This window comes from Populus nigra, chromosome 6, assembly GCF_951802175.1.
Source record: "Populus nigra chromosome 6, ddPopNigr1.1, whole genome shotgun sequence".
NCBI classification, from domain to species: domain Eukaryota; kingdom Viridiplantae; phylum Streptophyta; class Magnoliopsida; order Malpighiales; family Salicaceae; genus Populus; species Populus nigra.
Window position 1 is genome coordinate 12,220,735 of NC_084857.1, and position 23,923 is coordinate 12,244,657.

At 32.2% G+C, this 23,923-nt stretch overlaps 2 protein-coding genes and 1 long non-coding RNA gene across 4 annotated transcripts; 1 reads left to right on the plus strand and 2 right to left on the minus strand.

Annotated features, from left to right (window-relative positions):
- Positions 1 to 5,695: 5,695 nt before the first annotated feature.
- Positions 5,696 to 10,308, minus strand: LOC133697788 (ureidoglycolate hydrolase). The gene is made up of 12 exons (XM_062120563.1): positions 10,033 to 10,308; positions 9,748 to 9,833; positions 9,395 to 9,469; positions 9,001 to 9,129; positions 8,528 to 8,614; positions 8,160 to 8,362; positions 7,980 to 8,082; positions 7,383 to 7,474; positions 7,163 to 7,225; positions 6,692 to 6,932; positions 6,341 to 6,381; positions 5,696 to 5,991 (listed from the first exon to the last, which is right to left on the minus strand). The coding sequence occupies exons 1-12, from the start codon at positions 10,234 to 10,236 to the stop codon at positions 5,894 to 5,896; spliced, it is 1,422 nt and encodes a 473-aa protein (XP_061976547.1). The 5' UTR covers positions 10,237 to 10,308; the 3' UTR covers positions 5,696 to 5,893.
- Positions 10,309 to 13,482: 3,174 nt separating this feature from the next.
- Positions 13,483 to 17,913, plus strand: LOC133697903 (DNA repair protein XRCC4-like). 2 transcript variants are annotated; one of them, XM_062120729.1, is made up of 5 exons: positions 13,483 to 13,746; positions 13,828 to 13,970; positions 14,085 to 14,213; positions 14,669 to 15,067; positions 15,164 to 16,027. In XM_062120729.1, the coding sequence occupies exons 1-5, from the start codon at positions 13,614 to 13,616 to the stop codon at positions 15,809 to 15,811; spliced, it is 1,452 nt and encodes a 483-aa protein (XP_061976713.1). In that variant the 5' UTR covers positions 13,483 to 13,613; the 3' UTR covers positions 15,812 to 16,027. The 2 variants fall into 2 exon arrangements, with proteins under 2 accessions (XP_061976713.1, XP_061976714.1); XM_062120730.1 differs by lacking the exons at positions 14,669 to 15,067; positions 15,164 to 16,027 and adding exons at positions 16,427 to 16,549; positions 17,334 to 17,913 and having other exon boundaries at positions 13,486 to 13,746.
- A 798-nt stretch (positions 17,914 to 18,711) lies between these two features.
- Positions 18,712 to 19,262, minus strand: LOC133695939 (uncharacterized). Its single transcript, XR_009842577.1, has 2 exons — positions 19,200 to 19,262; positions 18,712 to 19,100 (listed from the first exon to the last, which is right to left on the minus strand). It is a non-coding gene; the product is annotated as an uncharacterized LOC133695939 (long non-coding RNA).
- Positions 19,263 to 23,923: the final 4,661 nt, after the last annotated feature.

Below are 23,923 nucleotides of genomic sequence, written 5' to 3' on the forward strand. Positions count from 1 at the left end.
AGGTATGGCGGAGGAAGACAGAGTGAGCTGTGAAGAAAGAATCAAGTATGGGACCCCACGTACAATATTAGAAGAATGATACATCCATCTCCCTCCATCACGCCTTTAATCTTGAATTCCAAGCGAATGATTTGATCATCTGGTGGCTCCCACACATCCCAGAATGGACGTGCCACCGGCCATGATCGATGACTATCATCACCAACTCGAGAGCTCGACCTGTGTTTTAGCCCCTCCAAATCAATAACAGTCTCCTTCAGGACCAGAAATTAATGATAACAACAAATCAAAGTCTACCTTGCACGCTTACCATATCTCACTGGTGCCAGTCTGACTCTCTGGGGATCATCCGTTGCCCAGTAGCGTCATAGAAAAGTTCGAGTGTTTTATTATGATAAGCAGTCAACGAATCCTACATCAAGATCAAGCGTGGGCCCATCCCGATCAATCGATTGGTGAAGTGTCTTGATTACCATTTAATTTCTTGATTGATCATATGCTAATTTGTTGTTAGAATGAACCATGTCAATATCCGTATGCCCTGGCATTGAAGGTGGGTAATCTTATTGAGATTTCTTCTCATATTTATGGCTCATCTTTATCCTTCGTGTCCCTTTCTGCCACACAAAAAAAAAAATTGAAAATGAAAATAAAAGATTGGTATTTGCTTGAATTGTTATATTTATTTTCTTTCGATAGATAATTTTAAGAGATTGAAATATCAATTTTTGTTGATGGATGTCCCATTCAACGCTAGGAAATGTTAACACCTCTGCGTTGTCACCGTGGCCATCAAACACAGTCACCAGCCGATCATATTTTAAGTGTCACGCTTTGATGCATGAATTCTTTTTGTTAGAAAATAATTTTTTTAAGATATTTTTTTATAAGATAAATATTTTTTCTATTCTACAGTCTTATGTTTTTCTATTTGAAGCACATGATTTTCTCATTTTATTTTTTTATTCAGTATTACTAATAATTTATAGTTTTTTTATATAAAAAGATTGTAATAATCTTTTGGCATGTGGGATATGGATAAATAAAAAATAAATATTTTGAGTGTCTCCCTCGTAGTTCTAATTTCTTGGTATTTGAAAGTTTTAACTTGTAAGAAACCTTATTATCATTCGCCTACGTCTATATTAGTTGATATTAAAGTTCACATATTCATATTAGTTGGATATTATGTAATGTTAAATAATTATGGATGAAAAAAGTTACAAAACAAGACGTGCTTTATGGGATAATAATGAGGTTATTTTTAGGGAAAAAATTGTTCAAAAAGTAGTATGTTATTTTCTTTTACGTTAATTATTGTTATTGAAAATCTTGGTAGTAAGATCAATGATAAGATAACTCATACAAAAGTATTATGTTAGGGATTTATCATAGAATGATCTATACAAGATATTTTATTAGTGATCCATAATGAAAAAAGCCACATAAATATGTTATATCAGAGATTCATGATGAGATAATTTACATATAAAATTTTTTTTGTGATTATGATAATTTTGATTAAGATCTAAATTCAAGAACAAGTTTTATCCAATACGGAAAGATGTATACATAAACTTTATTTTAGGAAAATAGATATTTGTTTTAGTTACTATTATTTATTTACACTTCTATTTTCTACTATTAATATTATTATTATGATTTTCTAGTTTTTTTCCAATTTGAAAGATAATAGTTTTCCTAATTTATTTTTTTCTAATTAGTATTACTTAGGTTTTATATTTTTTATATATAAAAAGTTATAATGCTTTTCTGACTTGTAAAATATGGATAAATAAAAAATAAATATTCTGGATGGGTCCTCTGTAACCATAATCTTCAAAGTCTTTGAAAGTTTTTGCTGATAATAAATATTTTCTTTTTGCTCTCATACGTGTCACTCTCGCTGTTTTTTTCTTCCTTTTATAAGCCGATATGCATCAATAATCAATTCTTAGTGTCAAGAGAAAGGAGAGCCAAACCTCATACCTACTGAATAAGGATCAATTTCAAAGTTTAAAAGCTTCAAAACGCGTACGTATTGTATCAATTTATTCATTTTATAAATCTATTATTAATTATTTTGATTTATTATGTCCCTTTATTGTATTTTCTCAATCAATTATATACTTTGACTAATAAATTACTAACCATAAGTTAATGTTGGACGCATGCCAAAATTTGAATTTGAGATTTTTTTTATATTAGAACAGGAAGAAAAAAACACAAATTGTGGGTTAAATAATTCATAAGCCCTAAAATCTCAAATAATTTTTTTTAAAAAAATTATTAAATCTAATAAAACATGAAAAATCAAATTAAATTGCAATCACACTTCAACAACTCAATAACAACTCTATCTCGTTAAAAATAAACTATATTAATTTAGTCATTTTACCATTGATCATCAACAAATCAACTTTTCAAATAGCTAATTCTTGTAATAAAATCAACATCAATTATAAAAATATATCACATTAATATTTAATAAATCAAATATAAAAGGTAAAAGTAAAGTTAAAGGTAACAATATCAAGGATATAAAGAACTAAATTGAAACTCTTTCAAGAAAAGAAAACCTAACATACTAAACGTTATTGTTGGTTGTTGTGACCACTAGAATATAGTTGAATCTAAGTTGAGAACACTAGAGAAGGTCGTGTATTATTGGAGATTATCATTGACGGTTGTGGAGGATCAAATCAGAGTTTGGGACACATAAAAGGTCCCTAAACTATCTGATTGATGGGTCATAAAATTCAAGATGTTTAGGAATAAGATTGATATATTAGATAATTAGTTAATTTTTTAGTTCAAGCAATTTGATTTGTTCTTTCTAGTTAAGGTGTCTGAAGACTTGATATGGAAGTTCGAATGATTGGCAGTGGTAGGTGATTCTTTCAAGCAATTTGATTCGTTCTCCCTAGTGCGTTGCTTGAACTCAAGCATGTTGGGCTCGGGTATGGAGGCCCAAGCCCACGAGGGTGCTAAGATGCACGCCTTACACTGGCTGGGTAGCACGCCCGATTGGGTTTTTCACTTGAGCCCATGCTCTTTAGAGCAATTAGGCTCATAATATCACTTATGAACCTCTGTTTTTTAGGTGCCAAGCTTGAACTACCATGCTGAAACTCATTTTTTCAGACCCCGAGTATATATTGAGCTCAAGCTTAATAGTCCGAGCATGATTTTTTAAAAGGTTTTTAAGTGCGTGTTTGGCTTTGAGGTGTAATGGATTTTTTTCAAATATACAATTTTTTTAAAGCACAAATCACACATTTAAAAATTAAAAATACATGTTTTTAAGGACAAAAAAAAAAAAACCAAAACCTCCTCTAAACCAAACACTATCCTAGATCCATTCATTCTAGAAAGGTAATTCTATTTTATACTGAAAGCATCACTTATCTAATTAGATTGGGACAAAGCAAGCTTGCTGACATCGGGGATTTGCTGGCATGGTCAGGGTTAGTTGTCGTGAGTCGCTGTACTTTGATGGAACCTCATCGGCTTTTAAATGGTGATCACCGTACTTGGGTTTCTTTTATTTAACATGTGTGTTTGTTTTATTATTATTTTTTAATAGTTTGTTAAAAAAATCTCAAATCTTGACACGTGTCTAATATTAACCATAATTAAGTATTATACCATAAAAAAACATGAGTAAAAAAAAACATATTATAAAAATATAATAAACCAAAACAATAGGAATATTTTATTGCTTTAGAGTGTGTTCCCTTCAAATTTGATTTTTTTTTTACTTAAAATGATTTTTTTGGTTTGTTTTCCGATTATTTTGATGTACTAATATTAAAAATAATTTTTAAAAAATAAAAATTTTTATTTTAATACATCTCTAAATAAAAAATATTTCAAATCACCGTAGCTGCTACTATTACTACCACAATTTTAAATACATCCTTAGCCTATTAATTTAACCACCGCAACAAATATGAGAGGCTAACTTGATATTACTATTGTTATTATTTTTGACAAATAACTTGGTTTAAGTCTTACACAAGATGTGATGTAATTGAGCTTTTTCTTATATTATATTGTTTTGAAGCAGAACTTTTTCTTTTATATATATATATATATATATATATATATATATATATATATATATATATATATATATAAAATTAGGTGTGATTTAACCCGTGAAAGAGGTAAAATTCTATCACCTTCAGCACCTAAAAATTATATATATAAAAAATAAAAGTCTACCTTATATTACACGTAGATAATAATATCACATATGATGTTGATGTGTCTTAATTAAATTTTAATTTCTTTTCTTTATTGATAACGTTTTCTGAGTGGACAATTTATAATTTTATTTTTCTGTTAGAATGAATGGTATCGGGTCTTACCATTATTTTATCTTTCTACTTTCTATTTCTTTCTTAATTGTGATTTAGACCCTTTATTGTTTTTAGAATTGATGGACTCCATGTGCCGTGTAAATAAACAATATAATTCTTTGGTTTAATTATCACTATGAATAGTGTTTTTCAAAATAATTTTTGCTTTAAAAATAAAAAATTATTTTAAAAAAAATTATTTTGATATCATTACAACAAAATATCCGAAAACATAAAAAAAATTAATTTTAAATTAATTTTTTTTTTAAAAAAATGTAAAAATAAATGAATTTTAAAACTACTAGCAGCAGCTTGTCCACACTTTTTCTCTGTATTTTTCAAATAGGATGTTCAAAACATGCAGATTTTCATCAGTAAAAAGATTTCTCATCAAGACCACAAGCTGTTTACTGAAAACGGGGAATGTTTAAATCCATAAATATACAAGTTGCAGAGAATTTACCCTTCACACTTTAGATGAACCTTGCAACTTGATAGTTTGGTTGATTTGTATTTGTAAAGTCCAAATATTTTTGAAAGTATACTAGCAATTATTTTTTAAAATGTTTTTCTGCTTATAAATATATCAAAATAATTTTTTTTATTTTTTAAAAAATTATTTTTAATATCAACACATTAAAATAATATGAAAACATCAAAAAAAAAATTTAAATTAAAACAAAAAAATAAATAAATAATTTTTTTCAAAAACATTTCTTAACACAAAAACAAGCATTCCCGTGATCTCAATGTTGCTGAGGCACCTCCGAGGAAAGTAGATTTTGAAATCGGCACTGTTTCAAGATAACCAGTTTTAAACAAGTAGGATTAAACTGCTATAAAAAACAAAGAAACAAAATGATCTGGTGAGTGCTGACACACACACGAACGTGGCAGCAGTGCGCTATTACCAGATAGAAATTCTTCCCAGTTTCGTTTATATACTTCGTGCAAAGTAAAAGCCAACTGTTTCAAGGTGCTCAGCTTAAAACAACTAAGATCAAAACTAGTTGCTAATCCCACGAGAATTGCAGTATTGGACACCGAATCGAATTCCATTTCTATGACTAATGCTTGATGCATCAAACGAAGGTACATTTGCTGGTAAAGAGAGGGTAAATTTCGTTCGGCATATAACAGATCATATTGCAGTACCTGAGCACCGCCCTCAGTGAAGGAGATTGACTGGTTTTCTTTGTGCACTTCACGCATTTTCTACCGTGTCTTTGAGCAAGTCCAAAGGCATTGGCATCTCAATTCCCGTGCAATTAGTTCAAATTTCGTGAAATTAAGATTTAGAAGCTTACTACTTTACTTCCTTTCTATGCATATTACTGCTGGAATCTCCAACGTCGTTGATTCAAATAAAAAGTTTACATCACATATTTTAGAGATGAGAATTGGGCATGGAATAATCAGATGCCTTATTAAAAATGTCCTACTGTCGAGTCCTGTAATATAGAGCGGAGTTCTAGGAGTTTTCTATCTGGGAAACTAAGCGGTATTTAGCAAGAGTGGCAAAGAACGCATTAGTTCAAGGACAGCTTGGCAAGGGTCATTGCTAATACTTTCACCCCATTTCCCATGTCGTGACTGGATGCGTATTCTTCAGGTTTATGGCTGTATCCTGCAAAACCAAATGTCTGTATATATTAGCTAGTCACCAGAAAGATTGTTTATGGCTCTATAGGATCTATGTGATCATCTATAGCAGCCATCAGAGGGTTTCCCTTCAACAGGATCTCATTGTGCTTCAATAAATGGATAGTGTCACATGCAAATAGCAGTAGCGGAACTTGAACATGCAAGGAAATAGATTTTGAAGCATGCTGCATGCTACATTAAAAGATGAAGGTTACTGAATGATGAAAAGTAAATTTGAACTTCAATTGCCTGCCAATATTTTGTGATACCAAATCAACTAAGCAAGACAAAAGGTGTTGAAATGTTAGCCATAGAGTGAAAGAAACTCATACCTTTGTAACATGGAATGAACAACATGCCCATAGGAGATACCCTACAAGGATATGTAAGAAGTATTAAATTTTACAATCAGATGCTAAGGCAACAATTGAGTTGTCATATTGTATAACACTGACAGAGTTCATAACAGAATATAATCATATAGACAACAAGTAGAAATTGCATAAAGAGATTCAATGGCGAGAGAGAGAGGCATCAGCAGTGCGATTTCATTTTATTTTAGTGTGTGTTTGTGCAGAGGTTCAAGAAAAATAGAAATTGAGGAGCAAAAGGAAGGACATTTCAACTTTAATCATGAAAATCCGACATCTATGTCATTTGCATATATTTTGTGGTGTGTTTACCTAGCCATGAACAGGGAATCATGGTAAGCTCTGCTTATCATCAACTTATGTGTTAGGTTCAACTCTTTTGATGCAGCTTCCATTGCCTCAATCACTGATTTGTCAGAAAGCGCTGGTGGGTCCTGATTTACGATTTTGAACTCTGATAGCCTGACCCCGCGCTTGCTAGCTATTGTAGTGGCAGATTGATGAATTTTTTCAATTACATCATTTCTTCGCTTTTCATCAATGTCTCGTGTGTCTGCCAAAATGTAGAAGAAATACTAATCCAGATAGATAACCTTACACAAATTCAATTAGTATAGGAACAAACAGCACAGGAACATCCTGTGAAAAATCAAAAACCAATTTGGGACGCGCCAAAACCAAACATGTAACACATCAAAGAGCATGACACAACCATTTTTTAGCATTTACTTTGTGATGAACTATATCCCATCAGGGAAAGCTAATTTACGGTAAGAAGCATACCAATTTCTACATGTGATTTGCTTGGGATGCTGTTGATTGCTCCAGGATGCAGCTCCAAAATACCTTCAAAAACAAGAATTGATAATATATACCAGAGATCCATGAAAAATGAATGTACTTTAAGAAGAGATGATGGCACAACATTCTAAAAGAAATTTCAATGAGATAAAAAAAAATAGCCTTATGCTTTGGTTCAGGTATGAAACAAAACATGACATACCTACTGTACCAACAGTGTCAATGGAACCAGATCCCAATACATGTTTCTCAACAGCTAGTGCTAACTCCGCAGCTGCCAGTCCAGCATCATTTCTGCTCCAAAGTATTCATGTACATATTAATACTACAATTTTCAGCAACAGGAAAACCATAATAATTACAATAAAAAATTAAGTTCCAATCGGAAATGGATTTGAAATTGGATAGATGACAATAAGTTAATAACAACATAAAGAACCAGCTCCTGAACTGTAATTTACCTAGCAGTTATCTACACATCTGGAGGGACTTAAACTATTTTGGAGAAATTTACAAGATTGAGAAAATTTCAAATGAGAGCTAGAATTTGTCAAGCTATGCAAAGAAAGAAAAAGCAGAAGTAATATGAGGAAAACGCACAAAATAGAAGTTATAAAGATCATTGGAATACCATAACCAGATGGGTAAAAAAACACATAGACCCACAGTTTTATGCAGCTAACCCTTTTGGCCTGGCAGAAAACAATCACATATAGGCAATTCTTCAATAAGACATGTGCACCAGTTCAAAAAGTTACAACCCGGAGAAAAAACATGTCAAAATATTAGCAAGGATCACCTATTTGGCATCAAGACAGCTCCAGCATGGCCCCCATTGCCTTCAAAGTCTACTTTCAAGCTTGCAGGGGCTGCAATTGCAGTTACTATACCTATAGATAGACCTGAATCGACATTCAGATTAATAAGAGCTTCAATTTATGGCTTTGAAAGGATAAAATAGAAGAGAAAAGTAGCCTACCTTCTGCTTCTAGAATGGGTCCCTGCTCGATATGCAGCTCCACAAAAGCAGAGTAACTTCCTTCCTTTAAGAAAACACTGGATATGTCATCTTGTTCTTTCGCATACCCAGCAGATCGAGCTGCCTCCAAAAAGGATATATTTTGGCCATCAAAAGTAGTCTTCAGAGCTTCTGCAAGTGCTTCACTCCCTGCCAATAAGCGGCTGCATGTTAAACATAGGACATGAGGTTCCTTGTGCAAGTGACTAGTATGATATACTCAAATATTCCTAGAATGGAAAAGATAAATAGAAAAAAACTGGAGAAGAAATGCAGCCAGTATGCTCATTTAGCGACTGATGTAAAGATAATCATTTGCTGGTCCTTACCTTCCCAGGCAGCTAATCCCAAAGCGTGTTGGCTCTTCTGAGGTGAACAAGACAACCTCCAGTGATCTTTTAGGTTTGAACCCAGACCTGTAATAGTTCCATTCAACATAATGTTGACACAAATTAATAGCTATCTGCTGTACATTTGTTTGAAAAGATCATATGTATTTTTTTAAAAAACCAAGAAGATTATCTTAAAGAATCAGGATGGGAAAGCAGATTAATGTTTTCATTTGGAAACAAAATTGCTAAAATGCAAGGCAACCGCTGTTTCATGTAGACTGGTTGTTGTTTCAAATGAAGTAGAACCGTGCATAAAAACTGAGCAAACAATTAATATTCTACATTTGCAGCAATGCATTTGCAGCTACACTTGTTCTTGATCCACCCACAAAAATATCCAAGGAAAAGCAATACAGTCTTTCAGTTTTTATAGCAAATACCCTTATTCACATCAGCCAGAAAGTGCTAACCTTTTTAGCACATTTATGGCTTCTATTGCACCTAAAACACCAACAACTCCATCATATTTCCCAGAATATGGAATAGCATCGATATGAGAACCAGTCGCAACTGGAGCAAGATCTGGCTCATAACCATCCCTGCAGAAGACACAACACAAGTAAAATTACAGAAAAATGAAACCTAAAAAAATAAAGAGAGGTATATAGATATGTGCTTAAAATCGAACATTTCAATCCAAAGATCACGACCAAAAAAATCAAATTAATGATCACTTTGAAACACAAACAACCAGCCTTATTGAGCAACAAAATAGGAGTTATTATCGAGTTTACACAAATGAAAGCTTGATATATCTTTGAAAATTGTGAGTGAGAAATGATTATAGAAAACAAAATAACTCACCAGCGACCAAATATGTTACCCACAGCATCCTCTCTAACAGACAATCCAGAGAGTCCCATCAAGTTTTTGATGTACCTGAAGTAAAATATTTGCAAGAACAACTGGTATAAGACCAAATATCTATGATTGTAGTTGTATTATTGTCGTAAAAGATACGAAACGTACCATACTGTAATTTGCAAATTCCCACACCCCAATTAATTCCATGAAAACATACATTTCCTTTATGTTAATGAAGTATTAGACTACGGAGTGTGAATACTAATAATAAAGCACACCTAAAGGAACTATCACGGCCACCCAAGATGACAATATATCTGGTGGAAATGAAGAGAAATTTTTAATAGAATTACCTGCGTGCCAAAACATCCTTTTCAGTGTACAAAATCCTAGTAACAGATGGGGCAGGAGTATCCGATAAAGTAGAAAGCTCATCGATCTAACAACCAAAGAAAAAATAATAACAACATTATCTTACAAAAGAGAAACATGACCTCTGTTGGAAGGACTTAACCAATAAAGAAACGCGGAATAACAATACAGATACTTCGTTAAAAACCCAGCAAAAGAAAATCAAAACACAGCGATATTGAACTACAATAAAAGTTAAAGAAGAAATATGTCGAATTAGTGAGTACCTGGTTTTGGAGAGTTGTGGTGTCAACTCTAAGGAGAGAAAGCAGTGAGTTTGGAGGAGCAGATGGGTAATCAGTTGGTTCGTGAAACGGGTATCCAGAGAAGTCTTCCATAGTTTTAGCTGTTGGGTCTTCATTATTTATTGCAAGGATTCCAGAGACTGAGAATTGAAACAGGAGAAGAAGAAAGAATCTCAGAGACATCATTTTCTGGGTTGGGAGGCTTTGGGTGGGCACTGGGACACATGATAGATGTTACCAAGTTTATGATGGCAGCAAGTGCTAATCCGACACTCCCATTTCTGGCACTTTTGTCGTTTCATGGCGCTTTGATATATTTTTATTATTATTATTAATCTATGTTTGAGGAGGAATCTTGTTGCTGATTTTATTTTCCTTTGTTCACAAGGAACTGGAAATATATACAGTTTATTTAAATGAATAATTTATTATTATTATTATTAATCTATGTTTCAGTATGAATCTTGTTGCTGATTTTATTCTCCTTTGTTCACAGGGAACTGGAAATATATACAGTTTATTTAAATGAATAAAAAATAATTCACGCTATAAAAATTCATGCTCGAAAAAAAATCATACAAAGTTGAACATATTAACAGTATTATTTAAAAATAAATATTTTTTATTTCAAAAAATAAAATTTATTTGTATAAAAAAATAGATGGATTAGAATAATATCTTGAAAAATCAAACACAAGCAAGATAATTTTAAAAATAATTATATTAAAAAAAGACATGCAAAGCCCGTGATATAAATCATGTGACCAAGATAAACCCGTGGAAAATAAATTGAAGATAATCACAAAATCAATATTAAAAAAAACTAATATAGAATAATAAGATCATATAAAATCGTATCTCTAATGAATCAAATGTCAAAAGATGAAACTAGATAAAAATCAATTATACAAAATGATCTAGATAAAAACAAGGGTGGAAAAAAATATTAATTAGAGGGCAAATAAATTTTTTTAGTTGGATTGTTAAATTGAATTGAAAAATAACTTTAACAAAAGAAAAACAAATCAAAAGAATGAGGGTCAAAATAAAAAAATAAAATAACAAAAACTTTGATTGAATGATAAATTTAAAAGCATAAAAAAAAACTTCAGCAAAAGGGTCAAGGGAAAAAATATAAAAAGAACTGAAATGAAAAATAAAACATACAAGAAATTATAATCGGATGACTAAATTAAAAAAAAACTTATAAAAACAGAATTGAAAATTAAAAGAATGAGGACTAAAATAAAAAACAAAACAAATAACAAATTGTAATTGGAGGACTAAATTGAAAATAAAAAAACTTATATAAAATGAATAATAATGAAATAAAAAATGAAAAAAACAAAGATTAAAATTGAAAAATAAAAAATAAAGAGGACAATAATATACTTGAGAGAAACGAAGGAAGAAAAAATATATAACCATCAGCGATAATATGATCACCATACGTTGCCACACACCAAACCATATGAAAGAAGAAATGGTGATGTATTTTGAGAGATGGTCGACGACTAGATTTGTTTAACGAGTGGTATTACATGTGCTGGCTGAATAACACGGTCATTCACTCGCTGAATGGCACAGGTGAAGACTAGATTTGTCTAACGAGTGGCGTCACACGCATCAGTAATTAATTTAATTTAAAGATTCAAAAAACAACATGAAAATACCAAAATGTATTTTTATCATGTAAAAAAAAAATACAAATATCTCTAAACAATCTTTCAATGGCCAATAAACCAGTGAAAAAAACTAAATCACTCCTAGCCTTAATACTTATCTTTTCCCCACTTAAAGATAAATATATATTTTTACTATAGCAATCCATAATAAATTACATCATTTGCTATAATCATATATATAACAAGAATTCATGCAGGGGTTGTTGTTGAAGTGGATGTTTGGTATTGTAACAGATATGTTTTTTTTAAAAAAATTTGTTAGAAAATATATTATTTTTTTAAAAAATTTATTTTAAAATATTAAAATTATTAAAAAATATTTTAAAAAATATTTATCTGATATTTTTTAAAGATTAATATGCTCTTAAAAAACATAAAAAAGAAACAAAAGCTAATACATTAATTCTCACATTCTCAAACATATTTTTTTAAAAAAATAGAATTAACACAAATGTTGGTGCTGAATGCAAGCAGAAAATTGATAACTCACTTAGATCATCCCTGAATCTTTTCACTCCAATTTAGAGTCTGCTTAGAAACTAGTAAATTTAACACGAAGAGAAATTAAAAATATAGTTGATATTAAAATATTATGATTTTTTTTCTAAAAGGGTATCCTTTTAGTATTAACAACGATGTCAAACAAATTATAAAAGTTTATAAATATTTTTATCTAATTAAACACAAAATAATATTCAACAATAACCAAGGATCTCATAAAAAAAGAAAAATCAGGATCAGACTTAATAATTTTATAGATTTTAATGTGATTTTATTATTTTTTATATTTAGCCATTGGTTTTTGTTGACCTGTTTTAAATTAATTTTTAAATTTAATAATCTTAATAAAGTATCAACAAAGTACTATATAGGTTATAAGCGTTATAAAAAGCTTATTTTATATTATTTAAGATTTTATATGATGTATAAATAGGTATATAAATAAAAAACGGGATTGATATATATTTTCTAGTCTGTTCTAAATTATAAATTATAGAAAGAATTGAATTAATACATTTGATATTCACTAATATTTTTTTAACGCATTTGCTAATTTTTAAGATCCAAGAGTGTTTTTGTGAAATGAAATATTTCAATACATAATTCATACTTTTATAAATAATTATGAATATATATTGTTTTAAAAAATGAATCAATAAATATATTAGAATCATTCATACAAGAAGTTTAAGAGTGTTGTAAATATTTTTTTTTAAAGTTTTTTTTATAGAAATGTTTAAAAATAATATATATATATATTTTTTATTTTTAAAAATTTATTTTCAATAGCAGTACATTAAAATGATAAAAAAATAATTTTAAATAAAAAATAAAATTTAACCACTCTGTTTAGACAGCTGCCCTCCCAAATGGAGACTAATAAATAAATAGACATGAATGTTATATAATTTAGTGTGAATGGATTTTTTGTCAGCCCGTATGTTATAAAATGAAGTCTTTAAGAACTTATTTGTTTTTGTATTTTAGTAAAATATGAGATTTTTTTATTTTTATTTTTTTTAATTATTATTTTTTTATTTTTAAATCATTTTGATTGATGTATGATATTAAAAATAAAAAAAATATTATTTTAATATATATTTTTAAATAAAAAATATTTTAAAACTAATCTTCATAAAATGGGTTTAGGATAATTATAATCTACCCAAATTACAGGAGCCTGACGCATGGCAATTTAGGACTCAGTCTGGGTTTTGATTTAATGCTACCCGAATTAGTGAATCCATTTTCACAATTCTAGTGAATTTTAAGAGAATGCGGGAAGAAGTCCATCCTGTCCTCTCCACAGGCAAATAAAACCCCACGACCGAAACTCGCTGCCACTTTAGTAACTTTCCGGAGAAGCCGAGCCAAAAAATGGAGTCGACAATGGCCAGGCATACATGCCTGAAGCTTGAAATCCCCGAACCAATCTTCATAAAAGGCACTTGGTTTCCCTTTCACTTCAATCTCTCCATCACCGACGGCCTTAATTCCTGGTTCTGTAACGGTAAATAAAACCCCACAATTTGATCTCTTATTCCATATCATTTTCATTCTCAAACCAGAATTTTAATCTTCTATTTGACAGCAACGGAAGAGGAGGTGAGAGGTAGAGCAGCACAATGGGACCAACCTGTGTCTACCTACATTGAATTGGCCGAGAAACATTTAGGGTTTCAAATTCCCGGTTCTGTTTACAAATTTACTGATGCTGGAGAGGGGAATAAACGAGTTAGTACTACCTTTCCCTTTTCCCTTTTTCATTATAAATAGTAAAAAAGCTGCTGCTTTAGTGGAAATTTGAGTGGATTTTCGTAAGAACTTAAAAACTGTGGTTGGTTGTAGTTGTCGTGGACTTTTGAGAAAGAAGGGACAAAGCTAGAATGGCGATGGAAATGCCAGCCCTCGCCTGATACTAAGAAGACAACTACTTTAATCTTGGATTTTCTTATGGATGCTAACATCAGACTAAGTGTGAGTTCTTTTTTTCTTTTGATTTCTTTCTGGATTGCGTAGATGTTGTTATGGGGTTTTCGTTCCTCTCTGCAAATACTGTTCTTTGTGACCATGCAGTATCGTTTCTTGATCGTATGTTTTAATTTTCATGTTTTATCCTAGCATTCCTCTGTAATTTGAGACTTCATAGCACATCTAATCAAGAGTCAAAGCCTCTGTGATATTATTTACTTTTATCATGCTATATTATTGGTGCAAAAACAAGAGAACTTAATTATTGGAATGATGAGTTGATGAACAGTGAGGTTTTACTCGCTATTATCCTTTCTGGATATACACTGTCTGAGTTATTTAGATTTTGTGCTTGCTAATTGTGAAATGACATTGTTTCAGGATTTTCATAAAATGTTTCAGGATTTTCATAAAATGTTTGTGTTGTTTCGTAATGGGACTGACTAGGGTTGCTGTTGTAGATGGGAAAGAGTAAGGAAGGTAAAACATCCTATGAAACTGAGAATAATTTAGCCATGGATGTATTGGATCGAGGAATTGAAACTGAATGTAAAGCAGTTAAGGCTGTGTGGAGTAGAAGGAGTACACATATATTTTGTGATATTTGTATCCAAGCTGTTCAGATGGGCTTGCGACCTGGGACTCATTTCTCTAAACATGGATGGAGGTATGTTATTGGACAATTTGAGAAAGAGAGTGGACAAAGTTTTACCAAGAAGCAGTTGAAAAACAAGTGGGATGGGATAAAGAAGGACTGGAAGATTTGGAAATCTTTGCTAGGTCAAGAAAACGAACTTGGTTGGGATCCCAATAAACAAACAGTTGCTGCCTCTGATGATTGGTGGGATGAAAAGATCAAGGTTAGTTTCAAAAATAAATTTTAGGGGCTATGTGGCTTTGGTTTTTCCTTTCATATATTGATTCACACGTGGATTTATTTTTTCATATCAATATAGGCTATGCCAGCAGCTGAAAAATTCCGAAATTCGGGTATTGAGCCTGATCTTTGTTCAAAATATGATTTCATGTTCACTGGATCTAGTGCTTGGCCCACCTCTTCAGCTGTTTTTATAGACGAGGAGGAAAATGATGGCAATCTCATGCAACCTAATGTTAATATTGGACCAGCTGTGCATGTGGAAGGGAGTGGTGATTTAGGGGATGAGCCTACTTTTGTGGAGAGTTTGGACGAGATGTTGACTGCTGCATGTGTAGACCAGGACTCCCTCCAGATTGAGGAGCAGGGAAATGACAAGAAACAAAAGAGAGTTGATGAATCTGGCACACAATCAGTCAAGAAAGGAAGGAATCAATCAGGAGGCACAGTGAAGTTATCCCGCAAACTTGACAGGTTGATGGCTACTGTTGAGAGTGGGGGTAGTGTCACTTCGAGGAGGAGAGATGCTCAAGGATGTAGCATTATAGAGGTCATGGATGAATTGCATTCTATGCCAGACATTGTGAAAGGCAGCGGCCTTCATGTATTTGCTTCAGAGTTTTTCCTATTAAGGACTAGAAGAGAGATGTGGTTTGCAATGAGAGAACCAAAAGCCAAAATAAATTGGCTAAAGACTATGTATGATAAATCTGTAGCAAATCAGTAGGTTGGCTCAAGGTTTTCTCGCCTTTTCATGTTCATTTCTGGCTTTGCCAGTGGTTTGAGTTGCTTTGCAGGTTCTACATTTTTTTCTGGTATTATGAACAATTCCATCATGTTTGCTTGTATTGACCAGGGCTGTCTGTTTGTGATAATTAGGCGTGTTTGTAGACAGTTATTTTATGATGTTTATTTTGACAAAATATCCATATTATTGTGCGTAGTTACTCACCTTTTTTAACCTGAGTGTTGTTTTTCTTAAAAGTAAAACTACACATGTAATCATGTAGTCACTAACGTGTCATGTCATTTCATTAAATGAAACATAGCATCCTTCATGAGCTAGTAAGATATTTTTGTCAAGAGATTTAGTATTTTCAGTATTATTCTTTGAACATTTTCTGTGTAAATAGTGGCAAATTCATTATGTTTATGTTTTCTGATGATGAATACGGATGAGATTATGCTGATTCTTGTTCTGAATATTATGAGGTGTTGATAAAATATATGATGTTGATGATGATGACTTTTATTGAAAAAATGAGGATGTCAATGATGCTAACTACAATGATGACGAGGAAACATTTGAAAGGCTCAATCACTTGAGTTTACTTATGTATAGGAAGAAGTTGTCAGAAAGACTCAGTCGTTTGAACGACTGAAAGGAGAAGCTGAGAAGTGTTTGGCACAAAGTGAGAAATTTAACAGTCAGAAGATGGAATTTGAAGCTGCAGTATATGCAAAGGTGTGTTACTATGTGCCTTTAAATTCATAGAAAAGTATCATAACACTACTACTTTCTTGATTTAAGTTCATTGCATCGTTGCTTGATTCTGCTAATAAAGTTTGAAGCAGGACTGAAGTGATTGGTAATACTGTCTTAGTGCATGGATTTAGCTGAGGATGGTTTTAGTTTGATAGAGTTTTGTGTTCTCGTACAGTTTTATCATAGTTGAAACATTGTTGCCGAGGTTTGATTGTTGAATAATGTTTTGTCGTCATGAAATGCCAAATAATTTTTTTGTTTAAATAAGTCATGTTTGGTTAGCACAATTGGATATTAAGTTTGAATTCCATGCGTGCCCTTGTTTATCCATGTGATTTTGAAATTTGCATGTCAATTGTCCAAAACCATCCATTCATTTGATACTGGATATACCTTTTGATGGGAGAGTTTATTAGGAAAACTGGAGTGAGAAAGTCACCTCCAGATCTGCACTTTATTTCTGTAATGGTTTGGAAGAGTGGACCAATATGATGGGAGCCTATTCCCATAAACATTGGTCAATGAGACCATAACACAGTAGAGGAAATCTAAATGGCAACAGCACTGAAGTCTAGAGTCAACTGTTAATCTTTTTGGTTAAAAACATGATTATTTAAATGCAGTTTACAAGAAATTATGTTTTTGCTTTACCTAGCATGTAATGCACGGTATGGGTATCTGTCACTCCCTCGCTGAGGATGTATATTTCGTCTTTCATCCTTTTTGACATGTTAGAGCTAATTTGGTTTTTCTTGGCTTCTAGTTTCTTGGGGTCTTAAATTCAAAGAAACGGAAGCTTAGAGAACTTCGAGATCAGCTCTCAAAGAAGGAAATTTCTGGAGAATCGGCACAGGAAGAGGAAGATTCTGACAAAACTGAGAGTTTTGATAGAGGTAGTGATGATGAGAAAAGTGTGGAAAAACCTCGGGAGAAACTTGCAGGCACTTCTAAGGATCCACCACCTCGCAGGGGTTATGTTAGGAAGAAGATAACCCACAAGTAGCATTTCATTGGCAAAGTGTAATCTTGGCACAAAGGCAATGCACTTCACCATGCCTCTCTGTCCTTTTTCAAGCCTCCCTTTTTCTGCATCAATTGCATCTCACCTCTGCTGATAGTCTAGAAGTTATTTTTATCTGCAAGAAATTAATACGTAACTGAACTTGCGTTTGCTTTCTTTTGCTGATTTACTTTAAATTAAATATAACATTAGACCTATTGATGACAGAATACTGAAATTTGGAAATTGATACTCGTGGAAGGAAAAAAAATGCTGGGCCTCTGGTGGGTTTGAGGAAAGACAAGGCTGAATTCGAAGACTTAAATATATATTTTTTCTCGTACTCGAGCCTATATGTGCATCATCTTTCTGCTTCGTCTCCGAAGTTTGTTGAACTTTAGGAGCTAATCTTCGCTTTGACAGTTTCGTTTCCCATTTTCCGTCGCTTCATTTTTCGGATGAGGTCTCAGCACGGTGGCAAATGAGAGGCAAAAATTTACGGCCAAGGGATTCTATTTGGTAGCCAAATGCCAGGCAGGCTTAATTCTACCGACTCTGAGTTGCTATGTGTGCGTTCTTTTTGTATTTTTTCCAACCTGCCGGTTTTCAGTTTTTTAATTAAAAATCAGAAAATATGTTTATTTCCTATTTTTCGGAATATCTTTTCAAAATAGAAAATTAGAGAATACAAGAGATAAAAAGATGATTATTTGGATTTTATCAAAGAACCACCTCATGATTTTATTACTTCCTCTGTACGAAAATAACTACAGTGCCATCTCATATGATCAAAATGAAATAAGTGCTCTTTTTTTTTATTTACCTTTTTTTTCTTCAGTGGAGAAGGCGTATTTTTCCCCAATCTTTTTTTTTAATTTCCTTTCCTTTTCTTTCCATTCCCCCTCTTTTTTCATTCATTTTCATTTTTTTTTCTTCTAATTTTTTCATTCAATAATTTCTTGATTTTAAATTTCTTTTATAATTTGTTTTGATTCGTCACGTGACTCGAGTAAATTAAATATATTATTGTTTTTTTAATTAATAAAGCCTATGCATATCTTGATTTTCTTCCACCCACACACACACATATATGGAAGAACATGAATATTTAATTACCAGGAACAATAGAAATACTCACAAATTAGGGTATAAATGTATACATATTTATTGCTATTAAATTTCATGACGGTACATGGAAAAATACAATTTTATCAAGCAATGAATGCATGGAGATCGGAGCCTTCTTATTTAAATTTTATTCCAGACAGTCAGTGATGCCAAAGCATTTAACAAATAACCAAGAAAATATTGGAGTTTTTTTTTTTATTTTTTTGTCTTAACCAATCATAGGGACTCTATAGACAGTGTTATTTTTATCAACCCAAACCCAAACCCTATCACACCGGAAGTTTTGGATGACTGCTGATCCTTCAGGCACCATTTTAGCTCTAACAAGAGGATTTTCTCTCTCGATCTTTGCAGCAGCGACCTTCCCCTCTGCTCCAAGAAGCTCTGGCCATGAACTCTTACCTGCATGAACACAACAAGTTCTGCGTCACAACTCACAACAAACCATGCACATGAAATTCTCGATATTGCTTTTCATGGGAAGAAAAATATATTCATTACCTTCGCAGTATGTAGATGCCATTTGTTTTAAATTCCGCTTCGCTCTTTTGTGCTGTTTCTTTGTTACGATCTAATGTTGTTCGGATCGAGGTGGGAATTTATAGCCTACCAAAACTGGCAGCTAATGGTTGGTGATAATTGACTTTCAAGCCGCCAGCCAAAAAACTAATTAAGATGGGCAGTTGATTGTTTTGGCATAGATAAGGATAAAGGATGCATGTTTTCGTATGAACTTAGCTACTTTCCGACACTTGTTTTTGTTTGAAAAATCTCATAGTGTCCGAAGAGGAGATGACACCTAATATGGCTGAAAGATTCTGTCTTCCTCATCCAAAACCTTAATTAGGTGAAAATCTGGACGAGAAAGTATTAGCCCCCATGCATGATCTAAGACACGTGCCTGAATCTGTGATCATGGCAATTGTGTTCATACATGATATCAATGGGAAAGCAAGCTGTTAATTGTTTGTTACAATTTGGAGTTAATTAGGATCAAATGGATAATATTATATCGATCCTGAAATATCTCCTCCACGTGTGACGTGGCATGAACAGCAGCAGCCGAACCTATATTACGTACAAACTCATATAAACGTGAAACCTGCAACTCATCACATGCATGTAACTCATAAACTACGGAGATTTCATAAAATATTTATGAATTATAAATATTTTATGAAATCTTTAGAATAAAAATTCATAAGTTTTATCTTTTATTGTGTGTGTGTCTATATATATATATATATATATTCAGAGCATTTTTATTTAGAATATTATTGTATTTTTTTCTAAAAAGATTTAATTAATATATTTTTATTAAAAAATATATAATAAATAAAATTAGAATATAAATTTTTCCACGAATACATGCTAACTGCAAAGTGACCAATTCCTTCACTAAATATTGAAGCCATATCTATTCGGTTGTTGCATTTATCAAGGCTTGTATTCTACTTTAATTAGTAGAGGAAAGCGCAATTGTCAACTTGCCTTTTTTGGTAGGCGGTGTGAACAAGTTTTTCTCTAGAAATGGCATATGCACCACTTTAGTAGATTTATTAAGTAATACTCTAAAAGGCGTGGGAAAGCACTGTAGCTTCCCCACGTCTTTCACTTATTAATATATTATATTATATTATATTATTATTATTAAAATATATTATAGAACTGTAGTTTTCTTTTTTTCGTTTTTATTTTTTTTGGTTTTTTTAATGAATTTTTTTTGTTTGATTTAATTTGTTAATATTAATTTTTTTTATTTAGTTATCAAATTTTCATGATACGGATCCCGAATTTGATGGGTTAACCTGATTTGATGAGTTAATCAGAATTTTTTTAATTAATTTTTTTCGTTTAGTTTAATTTGCTAATGTTAAATTTATTTCTATTTAATTATCAGACTTTCATGACATGTATCTTGGGCTTGATTGGTTAACTTGGTTTGATGGGTTAACCCAGTTAATTCTGGGTAAACTCGTCAATTTTTTTTATTTATTTAGTTATCAAACTTTCATGACGCGAATCCAGGTTTTACGGGTTAACCTGGTTTGAAGGGTTAATCCAATTCATTCAGATTTTTTTCTTCATTAGTTTTTTTCTTCCTGTTGGTTTTTTTATTTGTTTTTTTTCTTTTTAATTAATCTATTTAATTATCATATTTTTATGACACGACCTTATAGTCAGACCCACATCCAATATTCTTGGGTTCGGTTTTGCAGTCAGGCTCACTTAAACTTGGATCATGCAAGTTTAATGTTATTAATGTTATTATTAATATTATAAATATTACTCTTAGGTCAGGTGTTATAGCCAAACTCAAGATTCTTGGGTCTAGTATATATATATATATATATATATGATGATCTATACATCCAGCCTACTTCTGTAAAGGTCTCAATAAGTTAAAAATTGATTTTGATGTGTTTGAAAAATCTTCTTATTATTTGACGAGAACACTCCCTAACATGTTCGAAGCTCCATAGTCCATATATCCAAAACCTTATAATAGAACTATATATATTTGACCGGCCAGCACGTCCCATGATCAAACATATATACGTGCATGAATTTCTGATCATGGCAACTGTATTGCGTGATATTAATGGAAAACGCAAGCTCTTAACATGTTAAAAACACCCACGAGAAATACTTGAATGAATTTATTTGTGATTTCGTGTCACAATTTAATGTTTTTCTTTTTAATTTGAAGATTAATGAGTTAGTATAGATTTCGATAAGCTTTTTGTACGTGTTCTTACGATTACAAATATTAATTACTAAAAATATTTACTGTAGATTGTTCTTTGGAAAAAAGTCAAAACTGGATTACTTGAAGGCACTAGCCGGCAAGGTGATGGCTAGGAAAGAAAAAAGTCAACAGGGATATCACAACCATACCAGAAATTCTGCATCCCTGTCCGGAGCCTGCAATTAGCTAGATTGCCATCAACGCCATTTCCTTCTCTAAGAAAACGAACAAAGGAAACTGATCTAAAACCCTTACACGTAGAAAAGATAGCATTGAAGTACTCATGATGCCGTTCATGGTGATAGATATTGGTAGAATATAATTAATCACGTATAACTCTATTAAGGGTGGTGTACATTTATAGTTAATTAAGTTCAATGGAAATACATAGAGAAATACAACTTTTATCAAGATTGCAATACAGACATGGAGATTGGACCCAAGCTCTTTATTTCATTTTATTCTTTTGTTCTAGGAACAGCCCACAATTCCACAGCATTCCTTAACACTTATCACAAGAATATATCGCAGTTTTTGGATCTTAACCAATTACAGGGACTATATAAACAATGCCATCTTTATCAACCCAGACCCAGACCCTATCGCATTGAAAATTCATGATGACTGACGATCCTTCTGGCACAATTATAGCTTCAACCAGAGGATTTTCTCTCTCGATCGTTGCGACAGCGCACTTCCCGTCTACTCCAAGAAGCTCTGGCCATGAACTCTTACCTGCAAGGACACAAGTTAATTTTTTGTCAAAACAAACTATGGACATGACGTTTTCATTTACTGCTTAATTTCAGCTAGAAAGAATATTCATTACCTTGACAAATAGATGCCATTTTTTCTCCTTTTGATCACCGTTTAGTATTGTTTCCTTGTTCTGATTTAGTTTTGTTGAAATTGAGGTGGGCTGTGGGCATATTTATAGCGTAGCATTCATAATTGGTGGCCATTGGCTGGTGATCATTGACTTTTATTCTAGCAGCCAGCCAATAAACTAATAATTAAGTTCGAAAGTTGATTGCTTTGGCAGAGATAAGGATAACAAGGATGCATGCATGTTTTCGTATGAACATATAGCCTAGAGTTTCCTAGACATGACGTTTATCTTCTTCTTCTTCTTCTTCTTCTCTTTTTGTTAATAAGTGGGGGTTTCATTATTCTAAGTACGATCTTCATCCACCGACAGGGTAACATATATTCTTTCACATTGATGTCATGCCATTTGTACATGTGAAGAATGCAGTCATCATTATTCTAATTTGGGTCAATAACTTCGGATAGAATTTGAAGAAACGAAAATGGCGAACACAGTTGGCATGATCCTGAATTCAGACACGTGTCTTTGATCGTGTGAGTACTGGGGGTCAAATATATTAAAGCTGAGCCCTGATATTAGTTTTTCATCGAAAATTTTCAGCATAGGGTTTGGTAATACATCAGTAATTAAAGGAGGGATATGTGAATAATATGCATCAAATAAATCTTTCTAACATATACATTAGTCAAATAAAAACATTTTCAAACAAATCAAGCTTGCGTGAATGCGAAACTATATATATATATGTTCGTACGCAAACACATGCTACAGTCAACAATGACCAACCAATAGCTACCACACGCTACACTATAAATAACCATCTCGACTTCAACAAAATCATATCTCAAATACAAGGAAACATTACAAGAGAGTTTAAAGAGGGGGAAAAAATGTCATCTGATAGTACATGCCAAGGTACGTAATGAACATTTTCTGTGCTAAAAATATAGTGCAACTTAATCTGATATATATATGCTTGGTTGTGACACAATCATATAATTTGTGTACATGCAGGTAAGAGTTCATGGCCAGAGCTTCTTGGAGCAGAGGGGAAGGTCGCTGCTGCGACGATTGAGAGAGAAAATCCTCTTGTTGAAGCTATAATTGTGCCGGAAGGATCAAAGGTCATTCTGGACTTTCGCTGTGATAGGGTTTGGGTTTGGGTTGATAAAAGGGGCATTGTTTTTCAAGTCCCTGGCATTGGTTAAGATGCAAAAATACTGATGCTTCTAAAGGAAATAAGGAGGTTTAATTAATCTCCACGCATGTACTGGGTACTAGATAAAAGATGCTATTAATTCTCGTCCATTTACTACCACAGAGTTTACTAATAATTCAGTACTATATCATCAATAAAGTACTTATACTACGTCATTTTAATGCTCCTCTCTCCCTCTCCCTCTCTCTATATATATTCTGGGTATGGAGTTCCCCTTTTTGTTTTTCTGGTTCGAGTGTATATGGTGTTTCTTTCAATTGTTGTATGTTTGGTTGCTACAGATTTGTATTCTGTTTCCTTCGCCTTTCTTTGATGCTTTAACGATAATCTTGCTTATAAAAAAACTAATCTAATACGGATGAAAATCAAAATTCTTTTAAAAAAACTGTGCACTTAGCTTAAATTGAAGCACCCATTTGATTTCTATA

What these genes read in the sequence shown, in the direction of transcription:
- LOC133697788 (XM_062120563.1), bottom strand. Translation starts at nt 10,236, where the DNA reads ATGATGTCTCTGAGATTCTTTCTTCTTCTCCTGTTTCAATTCTCAGTC. An exon ending in AAGGATGTTTTGGCACGCAG is followed by an intron (nt 9,470 to 9,747) that starts GTAATTCTATTA and finishes ATTTTACTTCAG; the next exon opens with GTACATCAAAAACTTGATGG. An exon ending in TGACACTGTTGGTACAGTAG is followed by an intron (nt 7,226 to 7,382) that starts GTATGTCATGTT and finishes TTGTTTTTGAAG; the next exon opens with GTATTTTGGAGCTGCATCCT.
- LOC133697903 (XM_062120729.1), top strand. Translation starts at nt 13,614, where the DNA reads ATGGAGTCGACAATGGCCAGGCATACATGCCTGAAGCTTGAAATCCCC. An exon ending in ATGCTAACATCAGACTAAGT is followed by an intron (nt 14,214 to 14,668) that starts GTGAGTTCTTTT and finishes TTGCTGTTGTAG; the next exon opens with ATGGGAAAGAGTAAGGAAGG. An exon ending in GGTGGGATGAAAAGATCAAG is followed by an intron (nt 15,068 to 15,163) that starts GTTAGTTTCAAA and finishes ATATCAATATAG; the next exon opens with GCTATGCCAGCAGCTGAAAA.